The sequence below is a fragment of the Lycorma delicatula genome, chromosome 4 (genome assembly GCF_047948215.1).
Source record: "Lycorma delicatula isolate Av1 chromosome 4, ASM4794821v1, whole genome shotgun sequence".
NCBI classification, from domain to species: Eukaryota; Metazoa; Arthropoda; class Insecta; order Hemiptera; family Fulgoridae; genus Lycorma; species Lycorma delicatula.
The window spans coordinates 8,402,310-8,425,629 of NC_134458.1; the positions used below are offsets into that span (position 1 = coordinate 8,402,310).

The window sequence follows — 23,320 nt, forward strand, 5'->3', positions numbered from 1 at the left end:
CGACTTTATTTGTTTGATCTGAACGAAGTAAATAAAATTTGGTAACTTCACAGTTAATTTCAATATAACAAATTTTGAAATATCGGTCTAAAATAATGAAGAAACTATTAACCAATTCGTTAGAAATAGTGGACCGGCTAACTTTGAATTTAGTAATATTTCCAGTAGGCCGGTTCAAATCCTGCTATGATAACCGATGTGAGGTTACTTCGAAGTAGAATCATTTTTCTAGTATTAAAGCAAATACAAGCTTTGAACCGAATCTTTCCATTAAAATACCCAACGAATGAGGAAGCAATTCGGTACGACGATAATCGTGAAAATATTAAAATAAGTTATCGATAAAAGTTATATTCTAACGAAGGATCCCGAACCCCTTCAGCCCAGAATTTATCGGACTGAATTTTATTCCAAAACCACATGTTTTTCATATAGATACACCGATACAAAAATGTGAGCACAGCACAATATTGCATACACGCTACTCAAGTGAATTTTTAGCGCTCTATAATTTGCTGCATTAATTAGTAATTTCTCCCTGTCTATCTATTCATGAGGTACGATTGAAGATGGGTGACTATCAAGCGAACGGTTATTAGAACTACTGAAGGTCAAATGAGTTTGATGACCTTGAGAGTAACGGTGGGATTAGAATCTCTGGCCAATCTAAATTGGGCTTCTAATCGGTAAATAATTTCGTAATATTATTCATCCGAAATACGTTTCAATCTGACTTCACGTAAAGCAGTAGAGTATTGTAAATATTATTATATACTGTAAATACAATGCTGTAGTGTAACACGACTCAGCTGAAATGAAGAATTAAAAGAAAAAGACCTCGCAGTATTTTATGTTCAATAAGTAAAAATAATGAATGTACAATATTTAGTTTACATTCTTTACTTTAAAAGAAAAAAAACCGCAACCTACAAATAAATGTTTGTAAAATCAGAAACATTTCGAAATGGTTGACTCTTTTGAAAAGTATTACTTGAAGAAACAATAAAAAGCGCCAAGTTTTATAAAAAAATATTCTTTTTTAAGCGACAGACAAAGTTGAAAATTTTGAGTAGCGAATCATTAATATTTTTTTATATAAAAAAAATTATTTAAAACGATATTTTTAATATACGAATATTACGTTCTGTATTACTTTTCTTGTGTAATTAGTTGTGAATTATGGTGTTATTACTATATATATACATATATATAGTAACGGCCATATGCCGTACTATGCTATATATATATATATATATATTAATAATATAGTAATTTAGCTATATTTATATATATATATATATATATAGCTAAAACAAATTCAACAGATTATGTTGTTTAGCTCCTTTGTATATTCCAATTAATTATATTCTTCCGCGCTTCATCGTAACATATTGCATAAGACTTAAAAAAAAAATTGATTATAAATCATCATCATCGAATTACATATTCTTAATTATGACGATTGCCGGCTTAATAAAATAAAGTTCATGTTTCTAATTGCTAATTTTTTATGTTCTGTTTAATTTTTGAAAATGAGATAACGAAAATTGCAGTTATAATATGACAAACTTGCAAGGAAAAAACCGAGTGGAATATAAATATATATAGTGGAGTCTAGCTATTATTCTTTCACCCACAAACCACTTGACCGATTAAGTTGAAATTTTGTATGAAATAGTTTTTACCTGGAAAGAACATAGGACTGTTGCCGTTACGGAACGTTTCACCTTTTTAAGATGGTGGCCGTTTTAATACATTGCGCAACCGGATTATCTTCCTTGCCGATATTCAACTATTTACTATGGCCAAACCATTGATCAAATCGAATTCGGAAATCACTTGCAGTATTTTAAATTAAATTTTCTACAAACGTTGTCTGTTTTTTTTTTTTTTTATATATATATTTTTTCGTTATCGATAAAGGTAGCTTTAAAGGTGCGACGGTGTACGGCGCAGCGGATCAACTGATACAGTTACTGCCACTTTTATTGTGCGTGCAACTTGACTTCAAAGCCGGTCACTTGACCAAAAAATATGAAACAAAAAAAATAATAAAAAAAATTAAAAATGAGAAACGAAGTCACCTCCACGTGGTTTTTTCGCATTCAAAATACTGTTTTACCGGCTATAAGTACTATTTTTAAGATGGGACCGACCATTCTGCGACCCGCATACTTCAGTCACTAAACGTTTTGAATCCTCTTTCTTTTTCCTGTTTAGTCTCTGGGAATTACCGTTCAGGTATTACTTCAGAGGATGATATGTATGAGTAAATGAAATGTAGTCTTGTACAGTCTCAATTCGACCATTCCTGAGATGTGAAACCCAACCACCAAAGAACACCGGTATCCACGTTCTAGTGTTCAAATCCGTGTAAAAATAACCGACTTTACCAGGACTTGAACGCTGGAACTCTCGACTTCTAAATCAGATAATTTACGAAGACGCGTTCACCACTAGAACAACCCGGCGGGTCAGTTATTTATTACTGGAATTAAACATATTTATTAACATTTAATATATTTTTGGTAATTTTGCAATTACATATGCAGTTATTACTTTATGCTGGAATTAATCAAACGCCGATATTATTTTAAAATGTATAAGTACATTATTTATAAATAATAATAATAATAACACAAAGACAAAAATATTATTTTATATTAAGTTATTTAAATTTCGATTCACTTATCTTAAATAATAATAATGAAATCCGTTCCATGGTGGAACGATGAAATAAGTGAAGCTATTAAAAGAAAGAAAAGAGCGTATAACGCCTTCAAGAAGCGTCCTAGCATAGAAAATCTTGTTGCCTTTAAAAAATACAGGGCGTATGCAAAACGTCTTATGATTGACTCGAAAAAACGATCCTGGCAGCAATACGTGTCATTCATCGACAGAACCACTACTGCATCAGATGTTTGGAGGAAAGTGAGGGCGATTTGTGGGCGTAAAAAGTTTGCTCCCATAACTAGCCTTCAAGATGAAGATGGAATTAAGGATACTCCAAACGAAATAGCAGAACTATTGTCCAATCACTTCGAGAAGGCCAGAAAAACGGCCAACTACGAGGAAGGTTTTCGAACCAAAAAAGAAGAACTCGAAGGTTTACTACATTTTAGAATTGAGTATAATTACTCATATAATGTACCATTTAAAATGGAAGAATTCGTGAAAGCGTTGGAAAAAGCAGGTAACACAGCTGCTGGTCCGGATGAAATCCATTATAATATGATCAGGCAGCTCAATACCACTGCAAAACGCAGATTATTAGAACTTTATAATCAAATATGGCGGGATGGAACGTACCCGCAGCAGTGGAAAAAAGCTCATGTTGTTCCAGTACCAAAGAAAAATAAAAATTTAACAGATCCCAATAGCTACCGTCCTATTTCTTTGACGTGTGCTATGGGAAAAATACTGGAAAAAATGATTAATAATCGACTCGTCTGGGTTTAAAAAAAGAAAACCTGATATCACCGTATCACCATACCTGATATTCCACCACCGATCAAATGATCAACTTAGAGAATATTATATACAACAGCTTTATTACAAGGAAACATTGTGTTGGAGTCTTCTTCGATCTTCAGAAGGCTTTCGATATGACCTGGCGTTATGGAGTAATGCTCCAGATATATGACTGGGGCATTCGTGGCAATCTGCCTGTACTGCTCAGCAACTATATGAATGACCGTACCTTCCAAGTACGCGTCAACAATGAATATTCATGTGAAAGAATCTTGGAAAGTGGCATACCGCAGGGTTCGCCGTTGAGCGGTACCTTGTTTACCATTGCCATTAATAAATTGATATTAGCCATTCCAGTAGAAATCAGCAAAAGCGTCTATGTTGATGATCTGGCAATTGTGTATGCCAGCAACAAGACTGCTATGGTGTAGTACAAATTGCAACAAGCGATCAATGCTCTAAATGAAGTTGCAAGGAATAACGGATTCCAGTTCTCACCAGAAAAAACGTGCTGTGTACACTTTTGTAGGAAGAGAATTCCTCATCAAAGTCCTGCGTTGACAATTGATGATAATACAATTCAATATAAAGACAATGTAAGATATTTAGGACTAGTATTGGATAAATCCCTTACATGGGGATTACATATACAGGACTTGAGTGATAGATGCAAAAGAGCCCTAAACATTATAAAACGTTTATCGAACTTAAATTGGGGCTCAGACAAAGAGACATTATTGAGATTGTATAAAGCATTGGTTCAATCTAAACTAGACTACGGATGTATCGTATATTCATCCGCTAGAAAGTCGCATTTAAAAAAGTTAGACGTAGTTCATAATAGCGGAATAAGATAAGCAACAGGCGCTTTCCGCACAAGTCCGGCGGCTAGTCTGATGTCTGAAGCCGGAATAATGCCACTACATTATAGAAGAAAGATCCTTTTACTAAGATACGCAGCAAATATATGGGCTTATCCTGCCCATATAAATAATAAACTTTTCAACAACCATCCTTTCTTTTTTATTCCTGTTTAGCCTCCGGTAACTACCGTTTAGATAATTCTTCAGAGGATGAATGAGGATGATATGTATGAGTGTAAATGAAGTGTAGTCTTGTACATTCTCAGTTCGACCATTCCTGAGATGTGTGGTTAATTGAAACCCAACCACCAAAGAACACCGGTATCCACGATCTAGTATTCAAATCCGTGTAAAAATAACTGGCTTTACTAGGACTTGAACGCTGTAACTCTCGACGTTCCAAATCAGCTGAGTTGGGAAGACGCGTTAACCACTAGACCAACCCGATGGGTTTCAACAACCATCCTATGCCTGCATTATACCAACGTCGTGCTACCTATTCCAGACCAGCCGGAATTAGGTACCACGAATTAAGAAGTAAATACGAAATTGCCATTCCAGATACATTGGCAATTTCTACTAGAGAAATACCGCCATGGCTCTTGCCAGCGGTAAATACAAGTTTGGATCTCTCTCAAGGAGAAATAAAAAAGAAACCAGCAGTGATCATCTAACAGGAATTTTTGGCAACCGTCAGTAGTTACGAAGAACATATTAGAATTTATACTGACGGTTCTAAAACCGAACATGGTGTTGGATGCTCAATATATGTAAATGGAGAAGCCCACTTTTGGAAACTGCCAGATGTGGCCAGTGTCTACACGGCAGAACTCACTGCATTTCAGCAAGCTCTTCGCTACACTGAACACTATTGCGAAGAGAGAGTGCTAATATGTTCCGATTCTTTAAGTGCACTTGTCGCAATTCGGAACAAGAACATTAAGGATGTTCTAATTGCAAACATCCTGTCCATTTTATACGTTCTAAAACAACGAGGACAGCGATGCGTATTTGTATGGACTCCGGGGCATGCTGGTATTACAGGTAATGAAATCGCAGACGAAGCTGCCAGAAAGGCAACAGTCTGCGACGATGATTTGGATGCATTTCCTGTAAGAGTGGCAGATATTAAAAACCGTCTAACAAACATAGTAAAAAACAAGTGGAATGCTGAATGGAGGAGTTTAAATACAAAACTAAACTCAGTAAAAACTTCTCCTTATAAATGGAAAAGCGACTTTAAGTTGACTCGCCGTGAACAAGTAGCGGTGACCAGACTTAGAATCGATCACACGCGATTAAAAAATTCATATTTGTTAACCGGTGAAGTGAGACCAATGTGCGGTGTTTGTAATAAAACACTGACAATCAAGCATCTAATAGAAGAGTGTACCATATATGAGGACCTCAGAAAAAGGTTTCGTCTTAGAAATAATATTACTGCTGATTTGGATAATGGAAATGAAGAAAATATAGTTGCATTTTTACACGCCAGTGGACTTCTTAAAAGTCTATAAAATGAAAGTTTAAAGCTGTGATAAAAGAATCTCTAAGCGGTATTTTTATATATATATATATAAAGAAAGAAATGGTATTGATAAGTTGAAATTTTAATTTCATGGTCTTTTGAGAACCTTATCTCAAATTTTAATATTGGGGCCCTTCACACCCTGTAAGTGTTTGTGATTGTCCTTGTCTTTTATGTCTTAATGTTTATTGTGAAGTTTGTGTTTTTAAATAAAATGTAAGGGCCCTTTACACCCTTACATATGACGATCCTGATGGAGATAATAATTTCTTTTAAAGAATGTGACGAGGGCTAATGACCTTAGCAGTCAATGCCCGTAAAAATTCAGGAAAAAAAATATTGTTTAAGTCTGGTTTAATTTATTAGCGAACAAAATTAATATTGATAGAGTAGAAAACGATTTCGTTTAAATATATATCATAACCGTGATATTTATACACCAATGAATTGTACAGTAATGTTAAATGAAACTGATTATTTTCAGTTAATTGACTATTTTAAATAATAACACTATTTTATTAGATTTAAATATATAATTTTATTTGTTCGTTTATTTAAAAATTAATTAGTATTAGAAAGATAATTTTTTTTTCTTTTTCCAGGGATTATTTATTCCAGCATAAAAATCTGTTTTAATAATTTAATAAAACTATTTTTTAGATTTAAATATATAATTTTATTTCAAAAATTAATTAGTATTAGAAAAATAATTTTTTTCTTTTTCCAGGATATAAATTAAAATTTTATTTAATTATTCGCTGCAGAAAAAGTTCAGTTGGAACTGATAATAGTGAGTATTTGTTTGAAAACTATTAACATGTTATTTTTTAGTTTTATTTGTTTATTTATTCCGACATAAAAATCTATTTTAATAATTATTAAGTAATAGAAACATAATTATTTTTTCTTTTCTAGGAATAAATTAAAATTTTATTTAACAATTCGCTGCAGAAAAAGTTAATTTAAATGTAAAATTATTCACTTAAAATAATTCTGTTTTAGTTCGCGTATTTAAAATAAATTGTTATTTTATATTCTAGTTCATAAAATTAAAATAAATAGTAATGAAATTGTTTTCTTTGTAGATTCAATTAAATTATTTTTCCAGCCAATATTTAAATATAAAATCATTCACTTAAAAATAATTCTGTTCTAGTTCACGTATTTAAAATAAATTGTTTGTTTACACTAAAAATACGCGGATAAAGTTTGTAAAAAGTTAATTTTTTTGTTTAATAAATGTTATTTGTTTTAAAACGGATAAATTATAGTTTTATTTCATTTTCCGTTTCAGTTAACTGATGGTTTCTCTGATGATGTACACAAATTTTATTCATATACTAATACGATATTGAAAGAATAAGTACGGTATATATTTATTTTAGTACGGTAATTTTTGAAACTCATTTTGAACATTTTTTAATGCGATTTTTATTTTTTAGTTATAATCGATGCCGCAAACCAAGAAGGATATACTCGCGGAATATGATGTGAGATTGTCAGCATTTAAAAATAAATTAAAGGAGCTGGAATTCGAATTGGAAATCTATACAATTAATAATCGTATCAAGAGAATGGAATTGGAAAATGTTTGTCCCGTTTGCGGTACTAAGTCGCAGATTCCGTCTTCTTTCGAAATCTGATTTGAAGAAATTACATATTCGTCAATTCGAAGAAAAATGTTTAAGTGTCGAATGTGGGTTTGTTCTCGATTAAAAATTAATTTTTCTTTACGGCTGTTTAATTCATTACGAATGTAGACCTGAATGCGAAACAGCCAAAGAGATTTATGACTGTTATAGTTTTTTTTAAAAATAGTGATGTATTTGATATATTATTACGTAATACATTCGAGGAATGGACGAGAAAATGTCCTAGTTTGATGATATGTTAGAAACGGGATTTTATTTTACCTGCGTGTTAGATGCTGTAGCATGCGCAGAGTGCGGAGTTGAAATATTCGAGTGGATAGATAAAGATGCGCCGTTTGAGGAGCATAAAAAAGCGTCACCGAACTGCGTGTTGACCAACGTCAAGTATAAGGTGAGTAGTTTTTCACCATATTCAAGCGCGCGCATAGTTGTAGTCATAGTATATAAGCGGTTCTCTAATGTTTTACGTTATTTCTTCTAGGAAAGAGTTACTGATCGCAGTCGCATAAAGAAACAATGAGCTTCACGGCTTCATCTTCATTTTCGTCTGATTCTGATTCAGAGTATCAAGACGCAGCGAAAGCAGTTGAGTCTACCGACGAAGAAATTGCTCTTGAATCCGAGTCCGATATCACTAGCGATTCGTGGATTATTGGTTTTGTTCCTGCAGGCCAGAGAAAATCAATGCAACATTTGTTATCTATTTTAAAAAAAATTCCGTTATCGATAATTGAGATTATAAAAAAGGAAAATTACTTTGGTAATAAAACAGAAGTTCTAAAACTGAATCTACCAGTTGTTATCGAATATGAAGATTTACGTAACAGATTGTCAGAATAGAATTTTTATCTTGTATATTACTTGTAACTTCATATTTTTTGTCCGAACATAAAAAATGTAAATAAATAAATAAATAACTATGATATAATTGTTTGTTTTATTTATCCTTATTTATTTCATTTAGCATATATAAACGATGATCGGCATTCTAAAAAATAATTTGACGCCGAACCATGAGCATGAAAGCAGGTGCAATACCTGCTTTCATGTTCATTCTTTCGCAATGAAAGAGCTTCACGAGCAAGAAATTTTTTGACAAGGCTTCTCGAACTTAAGTATAGACGATTTGTACCAAGCTGATTAAGTTGAAATGATTGAATATTCTAAAGTTAACAGCGGATATAAATATATTTTTACACTTATAAATTGTTTTTCGAAATATGCTTTTGCTTTTCCTTTGAAGAGTAAAAAGCTGACGATGTTGTAAAGGCGCTTGAGCCGATATTTCAAAAATTTAAACTGAAACATTTTCAAACCGATGACGGTAGGGAATGGTTTAATTCTAAATTAAAATCATTACTACAAAAATTAAATATTAATCATTATTCGACATATTCGGATAAAAAGGCGTCAATAGTTGAGCGGTTCAATAGAAGCCTCAAATCTAACATGTGGCGTAAATTTACCGAGCAGGGAAATTACCGTTGGACGCGAATATTAGATGAATTGGTTAATAATTATAATAATAGGGTGCACAGATTTACAGGTTTTAAACCTCAAGATGTTTCTTATAAAAACGAACGCGAAGTGTTGATAAATTTATCAAAAACTGCAAAAAAGCGTCGTCGATGTACGGTTGCAAGTAAATTTAATGTAGGTGATCAGGTAAGGATAAGTAAGTATAAAAAGACATTTGCGAAAGGATATCTTCCGAATTGGACGAATGAAGTGTTTACAATCTGTAAGGTAAAAATGACACAGCCTATAACGTACGTTGTTAAAGACGGGAAGGGGGAAATAGTAAAGGGAAGTTTTTATAGGGAAGAACTTAGTAAAACCAAGTACGGTAATGTGTACCTGCTAGAAAAAGTGTTAAAGAAAAGGGGTAATAAACTGTTAGTTAGTTGGCTGGGTTTCGGTAAGAAAGAGGATTCGTGGATAAAAAAGCAAGATCTTATAAAATAAATTTCGCTGTTAAATTACATTCAGTAGCAGAGATGAATGCCGAAGAACAAGAAAGAGGATTCGCGGATAAAAAAGCAAGATCTTATAAAATAAATTTCGATGTTAAATGACATTCAGTAGCGGAGATGAATGCTGAAGAACAAGATCGGAAGTTGACGGTAATTAATTTCGACCGTTTAATTGATGATGTAGTAGATTTCAATTCAAAAAGGAGACATAGTCCTCTTCTCCCAAACAATATTAGATGTTTGGTTGTAGGTCCCTCAAATTCCGGTAAGACCAATGCAGTTTTTAACCTTTTCTTTGACCCTAGCGGATTGAGGTTTAGTAATATATATGTGTTTTCAAAATCCTTGTACCAGCCTAAATATTTATTTTTAAATAGTTTACTAGCCGATGTCGAAGGAATAGGTTACCATCCTTACAGCGATAATGATGTTATTGTAGCGCCTGAAGAAACAGAGTCTAATTCGATAATTATATTTGACGATGTAACATGCGAAAAACAAAATAACATAACAAAATACATTACTACGGGTCGGCACAATAACATCGATGTGTCTTATATGAGCCAGACGTATAGTAAAATCCCTAAACAACTTGTTCGCGACAACGCAAATTTTCTTATGGTTTTTCGACAGGATTCAGAAACCTAAGACATATATATCACGATCATGTGACACCTGATGTCATTTGAAAAGTATAAAGAAATATGTAACGAGGCTTGGAACCGGTCAAAAAATGGGTTTTTAGTAATTGATAAAGAAAGAGATATCGATAAAGGACGGTATAGATTTAATTTTGACACCTTCATTGGAAAGCCTGAAAAACGCGTGAAAAAGCCTGAAAAAGCGTGAACGCTAGCCTACACGCTTTTTCAGGCTTTTAGAAAGCGCGCATTTATAATGTTTAGGGCTCTTTTGCATCTATCACTCAAGTCCTGTATATGTAATCCCCATGTAAGGGATTTATCCAATACTAGTACTAAATATCTTACATTGTCTTTATATTGTTCGTCCAATGAAGTCCAAATAACATCTGACGTCCAATGAGGTAATTTATCACCATCCGTCGCAGGTAAGAAGGGACACAAAGGTCCTCCATAGCTCCCATTATTGCTGAGTGACGAATGCAATTAAACGCGTTTCGTACGTCCAGTGTAACTAAAACACAGATCCTACCATCACCTCTCCTCATGGCTCTTCCCACCAAGTCGCAGACAGCAGCCACAGCATCGACGGCGGACTTACCCCCTGCGAAATCCATACTGATTCGCGGAGATCCCGCCCTGCTCTTCCAGTACACCAACTATCCTTTGTTGAAGCATACGTTCCAGTACCTTCGCTAGCGCATCAATCATTGCCAGCGGCCGGTAAAAGGAGGGAAGTGCCAAATCCCTCCCCGGTTTAAGAACTAGCGCCAGCTACTGACGCTTCCATCTGCCAGGAAAAATTGTCTCGTTAAGACAGGCGTTGTATGTCTCTAAAAACGCCTCTGGCTCAGCCCGTGCCGCCACCTTGATAACCATATAAGGCAGGAGATCCGGGCCAGGCGCCTTGACCGACGATATTCGTGTGATCGCTGCCTCCAGTTCTGCATCGGTAAACAGCGGTGCAGTCCCAGCCACGCCTCTTACCTCTGGGAGTAATTCGTCCCCCGAGAGGAAGAGCTCATCAACTATGTTCAGCACTTCTTGCGGACATCTCATAACTGTAGCTCTAGGTCTTACTGCATTCTTTACTAGAACCGCATAGGGCTTCCCCCACGGGTCCGTCTCCACCTCCTCAATTAATTGAGCCCAACATTTTCTCTTTGACTGTACGATGAGCTTAGCAAGCTCTCTCCTCTTTTTCTTATACAGCTTAGTGTATACAACTTTCACCGAATGGAAGTACGCCCTTGTCATACGTCTTCTAGCGCGGTGTCATTCTTCTCGCTTCCTTGCTATATCGGCAGTCCACCAATATGCTGGCGGACAACCCCTGCAGACGTACTTACGTGGGAGAACTTCGCAGGCTTCTTCAAGACAATCGGCAAGACATGTGCCCTTCCCCTCCGCCGTGGAGAACCGACGTACTGCACGTAGGTCAAGCCGTTCGGTAAAAACACCAGGGTCGAAGTCCCTGGTGCTCCAACCCGTGAATATTGGTGGTCCATCACTACCAGCTCCGGTGCCAGGGATCGTAATCAAGATCGCTTGATGATCGCTGGCCGTGTAGCCTTCCCACTCCCAGTCTGCAATGCGGGCATCAAGCTCAGGGGAGGCAAACGTCACGTCGATTACAGAGCCCAAGGGCCCACTCCGAAATGTATATGCATCGCCAACATTTAGCACTACTAAATCCAGTGCCGCAGTCATCTCCATGAGCACCGAACCTCTTGCGTTTGTCCTGGCAGATCCCCACTCGGTCCACCAGGCATTAAAATCGCCTGCCGCCAGCACTGGTCGACGTGTAGACATATCGCTCACCATAGTAGTTAAAATCTCTTTATAACACTCCATGCTGATGTTGGGCGAAAGGTAGGCGGAGTAGTAGGTCACTCCTCTCACCCTCGCCCTTACAAAGCCCCGTCCCAGCCACACATCACAGGCAGGGAGTCCTGTACAGCACCAGATCGCCGCAGTCCCGTCCTCAGACATCAGCCAACCAGGACGCGGTCGAGAAGTGCACGGTTCGGAGATAAGCGCGCCAACCTCCGCCGCATAACTGACCAGAAGGTTCTGTGCCAGGACTGCATGTGTCAGGTTCACCTGCAGTATCCTCATCGACGGGTTGGAGCGTGTCCAGTCCTCCTCTAGCTTCTACTACGTCTCTCCGTATTAGCCTCTCCATGGCATGCTGCCGCTCCGATAAGATGTCCCTCTAAGCTACATCCAACGCATTTTGAAGTATTCCTGCATTCCGCAGCGCCCTTCACCACCACAGTTGAAGCACGCAACCGACCTATAAGCACCTTTGCAGTTTCTGGCTGTATGGCCAAACTCCAAGCATCGATAACACTTCATAGGTAGGTCTAAAACATCTACTCTGCATGACACGAGGCCTATCTTGACCCTTCTCTGGACCAGTGATGAGACGATCGGCGCATGAAGTCGACACATCGCCACTGTAGTTTCTCCGTATCCAGGTCTGACGGTCACTTTGAGATCTTCCGGCATTTCCTGACCGCAGGTCAGACAGTCCTTGTTGGACTTCAGCCGGCTATATGCCACTCTCCATGTCTCGCACTCGGAGAACGGCCATCCTGGTCTTAGTGTGTACCTTTCCCTCCTTAATAGTATTTGTTAATAACTGCTTTAATTCGCCCGAGTTTTCCTTTTTCTCCTTCACTGTTATTTCCATGTTCTCTCCAGTCTTACGTATTGAGAGAATCTCCGACGTCGGCGGTACTACAACCTGTGTCTAAAGGGATTTGAGTAAATCGGCATAAGTCCCCGTAGTTTTAATCATCATAGTTTCCGACTTGTAGGAGGCATCAGGAGGGGAATCGATACTCCAAGCAGGTGGAAATCTGGAATCCGGCGCGATTATGTGTAGACAGCGCCCAGACGCTCTTCCCTCACATTTTAGTATCTTTCGTACGTAGGTCGCAGTATTTCGTCCGTAGATCTCCGTTTGTATTTGCCCCAGGCATCCGCCACTATTTATCCTGACTCTGTTAAATACGTCCACAAGAACCCCAGCAAGAACCCCTCCATCATCAGAATCAACGCAGGCAACATGAAACGTATTTGAGACTGGCGTCACATCTCCTTCAGTTTGTCCATTAAGTCGTGCCTCCAACGCAGCCGAAACAACACTTCCAGTTCTAATATCTCATTTTCCCAGAAGCCAGGCCACCTGCGGGTGCCTGGCTGCAAATGTGTCCAAGGCCCTGCCTTCCTTCACAGCGTGCATATCCAATATGGCAACAGTGCCCAGTGTGCCCATTCTTCTATCCGGAGCACCAATTTTAATGTTACGAAATGCACTCCGAGGCCAATCTTTCTTAATAAAATCGGTCATTTGCGCCGTAGGTATCCCGTTATTCACAGCATCCATGATTGGGCAGCCGGTAGTGACCCACGTCTGAGTGGTTGCCTCCGCAGTCTGTCTCTTGAACGTAAGGTCAGGAGCGCTGTTAACCACTCTTTGCAGCTCCTTAACCGCAGCACTAATGTCCACCTCCATTTCGTTTATCTTTTTTTGACATTTTTTTTGGGTCCTCCAGGTGCCCGCCCTGCATGTGTTCGTCTGTCACCACTCTTCTCAAAGCGTCAACCGTCGATTTTCCCTTTATGAAACAGTACTGGGCCGGCAACAATCCTCCCGTAGCATTAACTTCGCACCAGATTTTGTCCGCAATGAGTCTTTCGTAAAGTCTCCCCACAGTGGGCAGAAGACATATCGATTGATAGGCCGGAATGGATCATTCGTCTTCGGTTTAGGGATGAGTAGTAATCTTCCCAGTTTCCATTCCAAAGGAAAACTTCCCGTCATCAGCGCCTCATTTAAGACCTCTAGTACGATCCACGGATGCATTCTTGTTAACTTCTTAAGCAGTATTCCTGGGACACGATCTGGCCCCGGATTTTTATTGGGGCTGATCTGAGAGGCCGCCCAACGAAGCACATCCACGGAAAAGCGTCACATCTCGAAGCACGGTACAACCACCCTATTTGCTTCTTCCATTATAAAGAGGTTGATTATTATTCTCTTAAATTGTCTGCTTAAAAACAGCGGGAGGGGGCACCGAATCTCTTCATTAAGATCCGGTACGTCCTCCCCCATGGGTCGTCATCTAGCTCAAGTACCAATCTCTTCCAAGCCTCACGTTTGGAGGTTTTTACTGCAAAGCAGAATTTCTTACGTGTATTCTTGTAACGAGTTTCCGCCTGTTCAATCTCTTCGGGGTGGTTCCTCTTGTTCTTTGTAGTTGTCTACGGGCTGCAAGTGTTGACGCTCTAAGATTTGCTATTTCTTGAGACCACCGATAAATGTTTTTTTTACTTAGCTCTGATCGGTGTCTAAGTCTATCATACTCCTTCTTCATAACTTGCAGGAATCCGTCCAGGTTATGGTCTCTTCTTGCAGTCATTCTTTACGCAACCGATCTAACAAAAGAAATAGTCTGGTTCGTCGTTGGTCTCCAAGCGGGTCGCTTGTATCATCGGATTTCCCAGGCTGATCTCGAATAAAATTCCTAGATGGTTACTAGTAAGATGTAGCATATTCCTTGACAAAACGTTTCCTCTTATACTCTCAAACCGCAATTATATCGATTGTTGACTCGGATGCTCTGCCAACGAATGTCCAGACCATCGGTAGATTAAGTACTTCCATATCAAGGGAACCAAGCAGCACCGCTAATTCGTACCCTCGGCGGGTCGATCTTGTTCCTCCAAGCTCAAGGGATTCGGCATTAAAATCGCCCGCCAATATTATCGGTTGTCCCGCCATTCTTATGATTTCTTCGAGATCAGATAGAAATTCTTTTTAAATACGTCTTTCCCAAAGAACGTAAAAATCGATACGAATAGTATCGATTGTTTAAGTTTAGTTTTATAAATAAACTTAAACAAGTATCGATTCTATTCGTATACAGTTATTTTTAGTTAAGATGCAGTTATTTTGTATGATAATTCAGCAGCCAAAGTGGCTCCACACAATTCTAACCGTGGTAAGGTTAACCTTTTTAAAGGAACGACTCTAGACTTTGAACATACCAACATTGTTTTGACATTACCTTGACTAACTTCCCTCCTGTATATGAGATATACACATGCACCGCAACCCTTTTCTGATGCACCTGAGAATGTATGTAATTGTAAATTGTTATCTGCTCTGGCATGAATATATCTAAGTATTGTTAAATTGTTCAGTGTCGTAAATGAGTTTCTTATAGTAAGCCACCTGTTTTGTATATGAAGTGGTACACTTTCATCCCAGTTTAACTTGAGCTGCCATAGATCCTGTAAGAGCATTTTTGCAGTTAATACTACAAGGCCAATTAATCCAAGTGGATCTAAAATCCTGAAAACTTCTGAAAGTATTAACCTTTTTGAGACATGTCTACAGCTACTGTTCTCAAGGTGCACGACAAAATTAAACGTATAACACTGTAGGTTCCAATGTAGTCCCAAAGTTTTTACTGTGTCATCCTGATTGACTTTGTAAACCTTTTCTGTTTCTGTTTCTTCAATGGAGAGATTGTGTAACAGTTGATAATTGTTAGAGTGTCATTTTCTCAGCGTAAAGCATCCATTTTTAAATATCTGCCGTAATTGAGTTTGTATCTTGAAAGCTTCTTCACGAGACTCTCCTCCAGTCATGATATCATCAACGTAAAAATCAGATAACGTTGCAGATGCTCCTTCAGGATAAGACTGGTGATATTCTGTACCAAGTAATTGAATGATTTCGTTGCCAAATATGGAGCTGAGGCTGTTCCGTACGTAAGTGTAATTAATTTGTATGTGTTTAATGGAAGAGATGGATCACTTCGCCAAAAGATAAGCTGCAAATTTTTCTGTTGTGGATCTACTAATATATCTGGCGATACATTTTTTATACGTCTGCAGTCATAACGTTTCTATGCTTTCTAAATCTAGACACAATAGAAATTAAATCGTCTTGAACTACTGGACCGACGCTTAGACAGTCGTTGTATGATATGTTTGTATCAGTTTTGCAGGACGCATCAAATACCACGCGAATTTTTGTTGTTGTACTGTCGTTTTTTGTAACCGAGTGATCTGAAATAAAATATGAAGGATTTGTAATTGTATTTTCGCTAATTCTTTCCATATAGCCAGGTCTTATGTATTCTTCCATAAAATGTACGTATTGATCCTTGAGCATTACATTCTTCTGTAATCTTTTTTCAAGCTGATAAAAACGTCCGAGTGCCCACATCACTAATGTTAGATTTTACAGGTAAAGTTAAGACAAAACGTCATTTTTTATTTCTCGTCACAGTGTTGGAGCAGTGTTCATCACATAAGGCATCTTCACCCGTAAAGAACGTTTGCTTATCTTTATGATGGTTTATTTCTTCAATTTCCCAAAATGATTGTAACTGTTTGTCAATGTTTTCAACAATATTATACAACATTGGGCTTTTGTATTATTTTTTAGTAGACTTGGAGTAGCACCAGACATCACCCAACCAAGAGCCCTCTTCTGAAGTTCTGGAAAACAGTGTTTCAAGTGAAACTGACCTACACACAATAAGTCGTAAAATATTTCTGCTTCGATCAACACGTCAATTCGTTGAGGTTCGTAAAACAAAGGATCTAGTAGAGAAATGTTTTTGGCAGGTTCTAATCTGAGATGTTTATTTTGTCGTTGGCAATGATTATGTTATTTTTGGTAGAATACGGAAATCCAGTTGAGCCTTAAAATTTGAGTAGCGAGATTTCATCACTGTTGTGACACAATGACTGGCATTTGCATTTACTGAACCGATGCCACTGATTGGAGTTCCACTCTTAAATTTTGGAAGTTTGAGTTGTTGACAAAGAGATTCAGTCATGATATGAATCCAAGAATTTGCATCCAGAAGCGCACGACAGGAAATGAAATTACCGGATTTATCAGCAATTTCTATAACTGCTGTGGAAAGTTAACACTTGTCTATTTTCACTTGTCATTGTACGAGATGAATGTCCTACAGTTTCACTTGAAGACTGTGGTTTAGAGTTTACTACTTCCGTATTACCAGACATTTTCTGTGAATCTGCAGCTGATGATGAATGCAACAAAGAATTGTGAGTTTGACTACAAGTTTTGCACTTGCCTAGTACCTTGCAATCCTTTTTCAAGTGTCCAAGACGAAGACAATTGATGCATAAGTTTAGTCTCTTGTTCCTTTCTTTCATCTGTGTTCATTTTAATGAAAGTGGGATAATTGAATATTTTGTGTTCTAATCTGCATATTACACATTTAATGTTAGTGGAATTTGATTTTTTCTCAGCGATGACATAAGTATATTTGTTGTTTGGTTTGGGAAATAATGACTTTTGTTCTAATTTGATGATGAAAGTGATTTGATGATGATTTTGCACTGGTAAAAGACGGGCCCTGGACCGGTCTCTTGCTACTACTAGCCACTGCTTCTAGCATTTGACATCTCTTATTTAGAAAGTCAGAGATTTCCTTGTATGTTGGAACCTTATTTGGATCTGCTTTTAATTGCCATTCCTTATTAGTGCTGTAATCCAATTTCGATGACAATGAATATATTAATAACGTATCCCATCTTGTACTGGTTGTTTTAAAATGGATTATGCTTTCAAATGCGCTTTTGTATCATCGAGAAGACGTCGAAGTGACGCGCTGGAATCCTTTTCGATATTTGGTTGATTAAAAACTGCCTTTACGTGTCGATCAACTAGGACGCTTTCGTTCTGGTATCTGTTTTCCAGCAATAGCCACGCTTCCGTGTAATTTTGAGACGTCAAATCAACTACTTCAATGATATTAACCGCATCACCACCCTTCAATGACTGACGCAGGTAATAGAGTTGTATGTACATCATCTAGTCCACTGTTTTTGTCAATAGTAGCAGAAAATATTACCTTGAAAGGCAACCAATCTTCATACAAACCAGAAAACGTCGGAATGCTCATTTGAGTAAGCCTTATTTGAGTAGCTGTTTGGGATTCTACTGTGAGTGTAGTGCTATTAACACTAGTATTTTGGCGGATGAAGGAAGAGATTATATTTTCAGCCTGACTAATAACGTTATAAAATTTATCTTAGAAGTCCGTCCTTTCGATCTTCATATTATGTGCCTCTTGTCCATCTTCAGCATAGAGATCGTCAATTTCTTCTTAAATTAGGTTAAATTGATCAAGTAGTTCCTTTGATTTGTTTGATCGTAAATTTATTTCGGCCAATGATGTAGGGTTTACTAGGTATTTGTTTAAAAATGTTTGAAATCTTATTAAATTTCCTTTAATTCGACCTCTTTGGGTAATCAATGTGTCTAATTTAGTCATTTTAATTAGTAATTCAAACAACAAACAAAACTTAAAATGAAATAATGATACCGTTTATACACGTAAAGATGAATTTAACAATATGCGTAATATGTACACAGTTTTATTAGAATAAATTGTTTAATAGACACCCAAATTGGAAATAATATCGATAACATTTTAATTTAATAGATAAGATAAATTAATAATAATAATTAAGATAAATTAATTTGATACATAATTTATTAATTATGATTCATCTACTTTATTATTCAGATACGAGAATAATTATGCAGCTTTATTCCTTATCTGTATTATGGATTTGAACGCGAAGAAAATATAAATGTTGCGCGTTAGCAAGTACGTTATCTTTATTTGGCTTCATAGTGCTAATGCTTTATTGATGAAAATAAAATATTTATCTCTTTCTTGAAAATCAAATATTTTAAATTCCAAAAGTATATACGCTTCAATTGAAAAATATACATACGAATAGAATAAAAGTCGCATAGAAATGTGTAACATAAATTTATAAAAAGGATAAAATTCTGAATAAAAATGAAATGAAAAAAAATATTATTACTGTTGTGTATAAAATACGTCATTCTCTGAAATAATTACTTTCTTTCATAGATAAATAAGGATTAGATCCTGTATAAAGTTATTTTTTAGCGTTCTAGGACTGTGTCCGGCAACCATCGGGTTTGTCTAGTGGTGAATGCATCTTCGGAAACCAGCTGATTTGGAAGTCGAGAATTCCAGCGTTCAAGTCCTTGTAAAGGCAGTTATTTTTATACGGATTTGAATACCAGATCTTGGATACCGGTGTTCTTTGGTGGGTGGGTTTCAATTAACCACACGTCTCAGAAACGGTCGACCTGAGACTGTACAAGACTACACTTCACTTACACTCATACATATCATCCTAATTCATCCTCTGAACTAATACCTGACGGTAATTCCCGGAAGCTATACAGGAAAAAGGAAGGACTGTGTGTAGCAAAAAACAGCGACGGCAACAACGATTGAAGTCGACAGCAACCATTATTTAGTTTATTACAACGACATATCGATTAACTATTATTATTTAGCGAAATAATAGTCTACTTAAAATTATTCATATACTTTTTTTAAATTAAAAATTTTCTACTCACTGTGAATCAGAGGAGAATTATGTGCTGTCACTGTAACAAGGATATACCACCAAATCCAGTAATATATTCTGCTCATTGCATGTTCCCTGTAAAAGTTTAATTGTAGTTTTACGATTTACATAAAATTTCATTTAAATATATTGCAAGAAGATTAGTCTGCGGAAGAATATTTAGCGTATAACATAATTTTGATATTATTAAACTTTTCTCTTGTATTCCAGAACGTATTTGTTTTAAATATGTTTATGAAAATAAAATAAAATTATAATTATTATTTAATATTTGTCACGCAGTACAATAAAGGGTTTCTGTGAAAGAGACAATATTATTTAATCCTTTATCGAAATTATTTTTTAGCTACTTTATTATTTTACCCAGAGATTACGAGGAGAAAAATCTGTTGCCGATAATTCTTTTTTTATATCTCTAATTCCCTAATAATCCCTAATTATTTACTATTTAATGCATAAATATGCTTTAACGCTAAATTCCAACAAACACAAAGATATACGGTTTCTTGTTAAAAGAAAAATGTATAATATTTATGGAATTTGTGCGAGCCAAGTCGTTTAACTAACGGTTTACTTTCGCCTCGGGTTCGACGCGCGGTTTCCGTAAGGCAGCTGCATCTTCATAAAATATAAAAGAAAAATTGAATGTATTCTAACCCGCGTAAATCAGCTAAAAACTATTAACAGTTCAAATGATTAGAAATTTAAAAGAAAATTAACGGGTCTGCGTCATCAATGGAAGTAAATACAAAACGAACAGTATCGTGTACTATGCTATCGTTTCTGTACGCGAATGAAAGACTTCATTAATTATATTATTAGACATTTCTCGAGTTTCGGCTAACCGACAACTAAACAATAATAATAAAATAATGTTCTTTTCCCGTAAATTTATTATTATACTACGAGTTTATTTACAGTTTAAATAAAATTAAATCATTTTAATTCATCTGTAATCGATTGATATTAGAGTACGAGGGGTTAAACTACCCGAGATCGGTCAAAGAGCACGGATTTCAGGCGCTCTGTTCTGTTAGAAAATGACTGTAGGCATCAGAAAGATTCTCGGTAAGCTTGATTCGATTCAAGGGAAAACATAAAATTAATGGCCGACTACAGTCGTAAAGCGTCTAAAGTCTTCGAAGATAATTTGACCGTAATCATTCAACGGCGGCCGTAAGCGTACAAAAAGTAGAAACACGCGAATGAAATCTTAAACCGAATAAAAAGCAGCTGTTAACAACCAGTGACGTTATATTAGAAAAAATAAAAATAAAACAACTAATTGTTAGTAGTATGATAAATATCATCGTCTTAAGGATCATACTGTAGAGAAATATTATAGATTTAAAGGAAATTGAAACTAGAACGTTTAAAGCCGCAGAAAAAAAGTACGCGTATGAATACTTCTTTTTATTATTTTTATATGTTTAAGCGTAAATCTGTATCTGTATGCTTTCGTACCGCATGCTTTTTTTTTTTAATTTTAAGACGTAATAAAAAATACATGCAGGAATCGAGATGACAAAATAAAACATTTCAATCACATTAACCTTAATGTAAACAAATAAACTTTATATAGTTTGTTATTATTTAAATGCAATAAAAATAAATGATAAAAAGAATTAAGAGACCAAATAACCTGATTCATCGACTTCGGTCATTAGACGACTAATATAAATCGACTGCAAAATAAAATTATAAATAAAAGTTATCTGATTTTCTCTGTATATATACCTTAATCATTTCTTTTATAAGAAAATGCATAACTTCTTTGCAATTTTTATTCTACAAGAAATTGTGTTTCCTATTATTAGGATGATTTTTTTGCTACTATCTTAAGGACTTAAAAAACTTTGGCCGATTTGCAGAAATCGAAATGAAATTTTCAATAAATTACAAGCATTGGTATCGTAGGATTTTAATATTATCAGTTAGTATTACCTACCGAATCGCGGGGTAGGTATGTTTATATTAAGAAAGAAGTGAAACCGATCACTCAAATATACATGGTAATAATATTAAGAAAAAAGTAAACTACTTTAATCAGGATAAACAGAGTAGAATTAGCAAAACCTGATCCAGCTAAAATATTGTCGAGTTGCGTTACTGCCCGCATAAATGAATACGTCTAAAATTATATCTTATAGGCGCGTAAGCGAATAAGAAAGTACATCGGCCGAATAACATGTTAATTTAATAAGCGGGTAAAAATCGTATAGTAAAATCACTGCGGCCTAGTATAGCGATGAAGTATACTACATGTTGAAAGGAATATTTTTCACTTTTTACATCTAAAGATACTTGTTTGATTCGACATGTAATTCAAACTAAATAGATTATAAGTACGTGCGTGTACCTAAGGTTCACAAACATACACGCGCATTACAAAAGATAAATTTATTTTTAAGTGATTCAAGGAAAAATTGTATTTCTTAAAAATTTTAATTCACGAGGAAATAAAATTCATTAAAATAAAATGTAATCGTTACTCGAGATTTACGAATAAAAATATGAATACGACTGATTTATCGAATTATAATAAACCGAAACGTTATTCCGATTACTAGAGATAACATTTTTACGTTTTTATATATTACGTTTTAAGTTTTAGTAATTTATGGCCAAATAAAAACAATTTTTATTAAATAAATAAGGCATTGTTTTACGGATTCGAAGCGTGTCGTTAAATTAATTTGAATAACAGAATAAAAACAAAATTATTAATGCCAAATTCTTAGACCGTATCTCATTATAATAAATTTTTAAATATAACTTGAGAATATAAAAACAAGTTGCAGCCACGGAAAAAATTTTACAATAACAATTTCCAACCAAATTTTTTCGAAGACAAAAGCTATAAAGGTAATTAAAAGATTGTAAGATGATATATTTTCTTTCATTCTTTAATTACGAGCTCATAATACGCATAAAGTTACGGAAATAAAATTACGAAAACAATTAATTTTTTTACAGACTTCAATTGTGCCTGTTAGGTAGCAACAAAAGAAGTAAATAAAATTTTCAGATTTTGTTTAGAGAAAACGGATTATTAATATTAATAATAATATTACCTACGGTAGTAAATACACGAATGAAGGGGGAAATATTTTATTTCTAATATTTAATAAACTGATGTTCAGTTTAACTGCTAAAATAGTAACAAATGTTCTACGTTTATATCTATAGATTAAATAAAAAAAATAAAAAAATGTAAGCGTCATATTTTGTATAATACTTACAAGAAATGCGGGTGAGAAAACCCAAAATGAGCCCATCCCTAAGTAAGCAGAATGAAATAATATATTCCTATACTTATCGCATCGATAATAATTTACTCGATTCAATAATTTACACAAGATTTAAAATACGTGGTGACGAATCGACCGATTGAATGTAAGCCGATAATAAATTTACTTTAACCGCATTAATAAATTCATCTGATGTATAATCTATGACGTTCGATTTTTGATAATTTGAAAAATATCTGTTACATTCGACTAAGAACACCAATTTTGTTTTAATTAGGCTCTATACGTAAATGCATTTAAATATCACAATTAAAGGTGTAAAAAAATTCTTTCGATTATATTTTACGGAACGCGTTACACACAGATCTATTATTATAATCGTAGTAGTAGTAAAAAAAAAAGTTATATTAAAAATATAAACGTCCCGTTCATATTTATGAGAAAATAAGAACGACTAGGTA

General features: G+C 35.5%; 1 protein-coding gene across 2 annotated transcripts in view; it reads right to left on the bottom strand.

Moving 5' to 3' along the window:
• Window positions 1-23,117, bottom strand: part of LOC142322812 (serine proteinase stubble) — a 75,151-nt gene extending 52,034 nt beyond the window's left edge. For both annotated transcript variants that reach the window (XM_075361883.1, XM_075361881.1), the window contains exons 1-2: window positions 22,851-23,117; window positions 19,598-19,683 (exon numbers count right to left, since the gene is read on the bottom strand). In XM_075361883.1, the coding sequence (XP_075217998.1) occupies window positions 19,598-19,673 (76 nt within the window). In that variant the 5' untranslated portion in view covers window positions 19,674-19,683; window positions 22,851-23,117. The remainder of the gene's footprint in view (window positions 1-19,597; window positions 19,684-22,850) is intronic.
• Window positions 23,118-23,320: the final 203 nt, after the last annotated feature.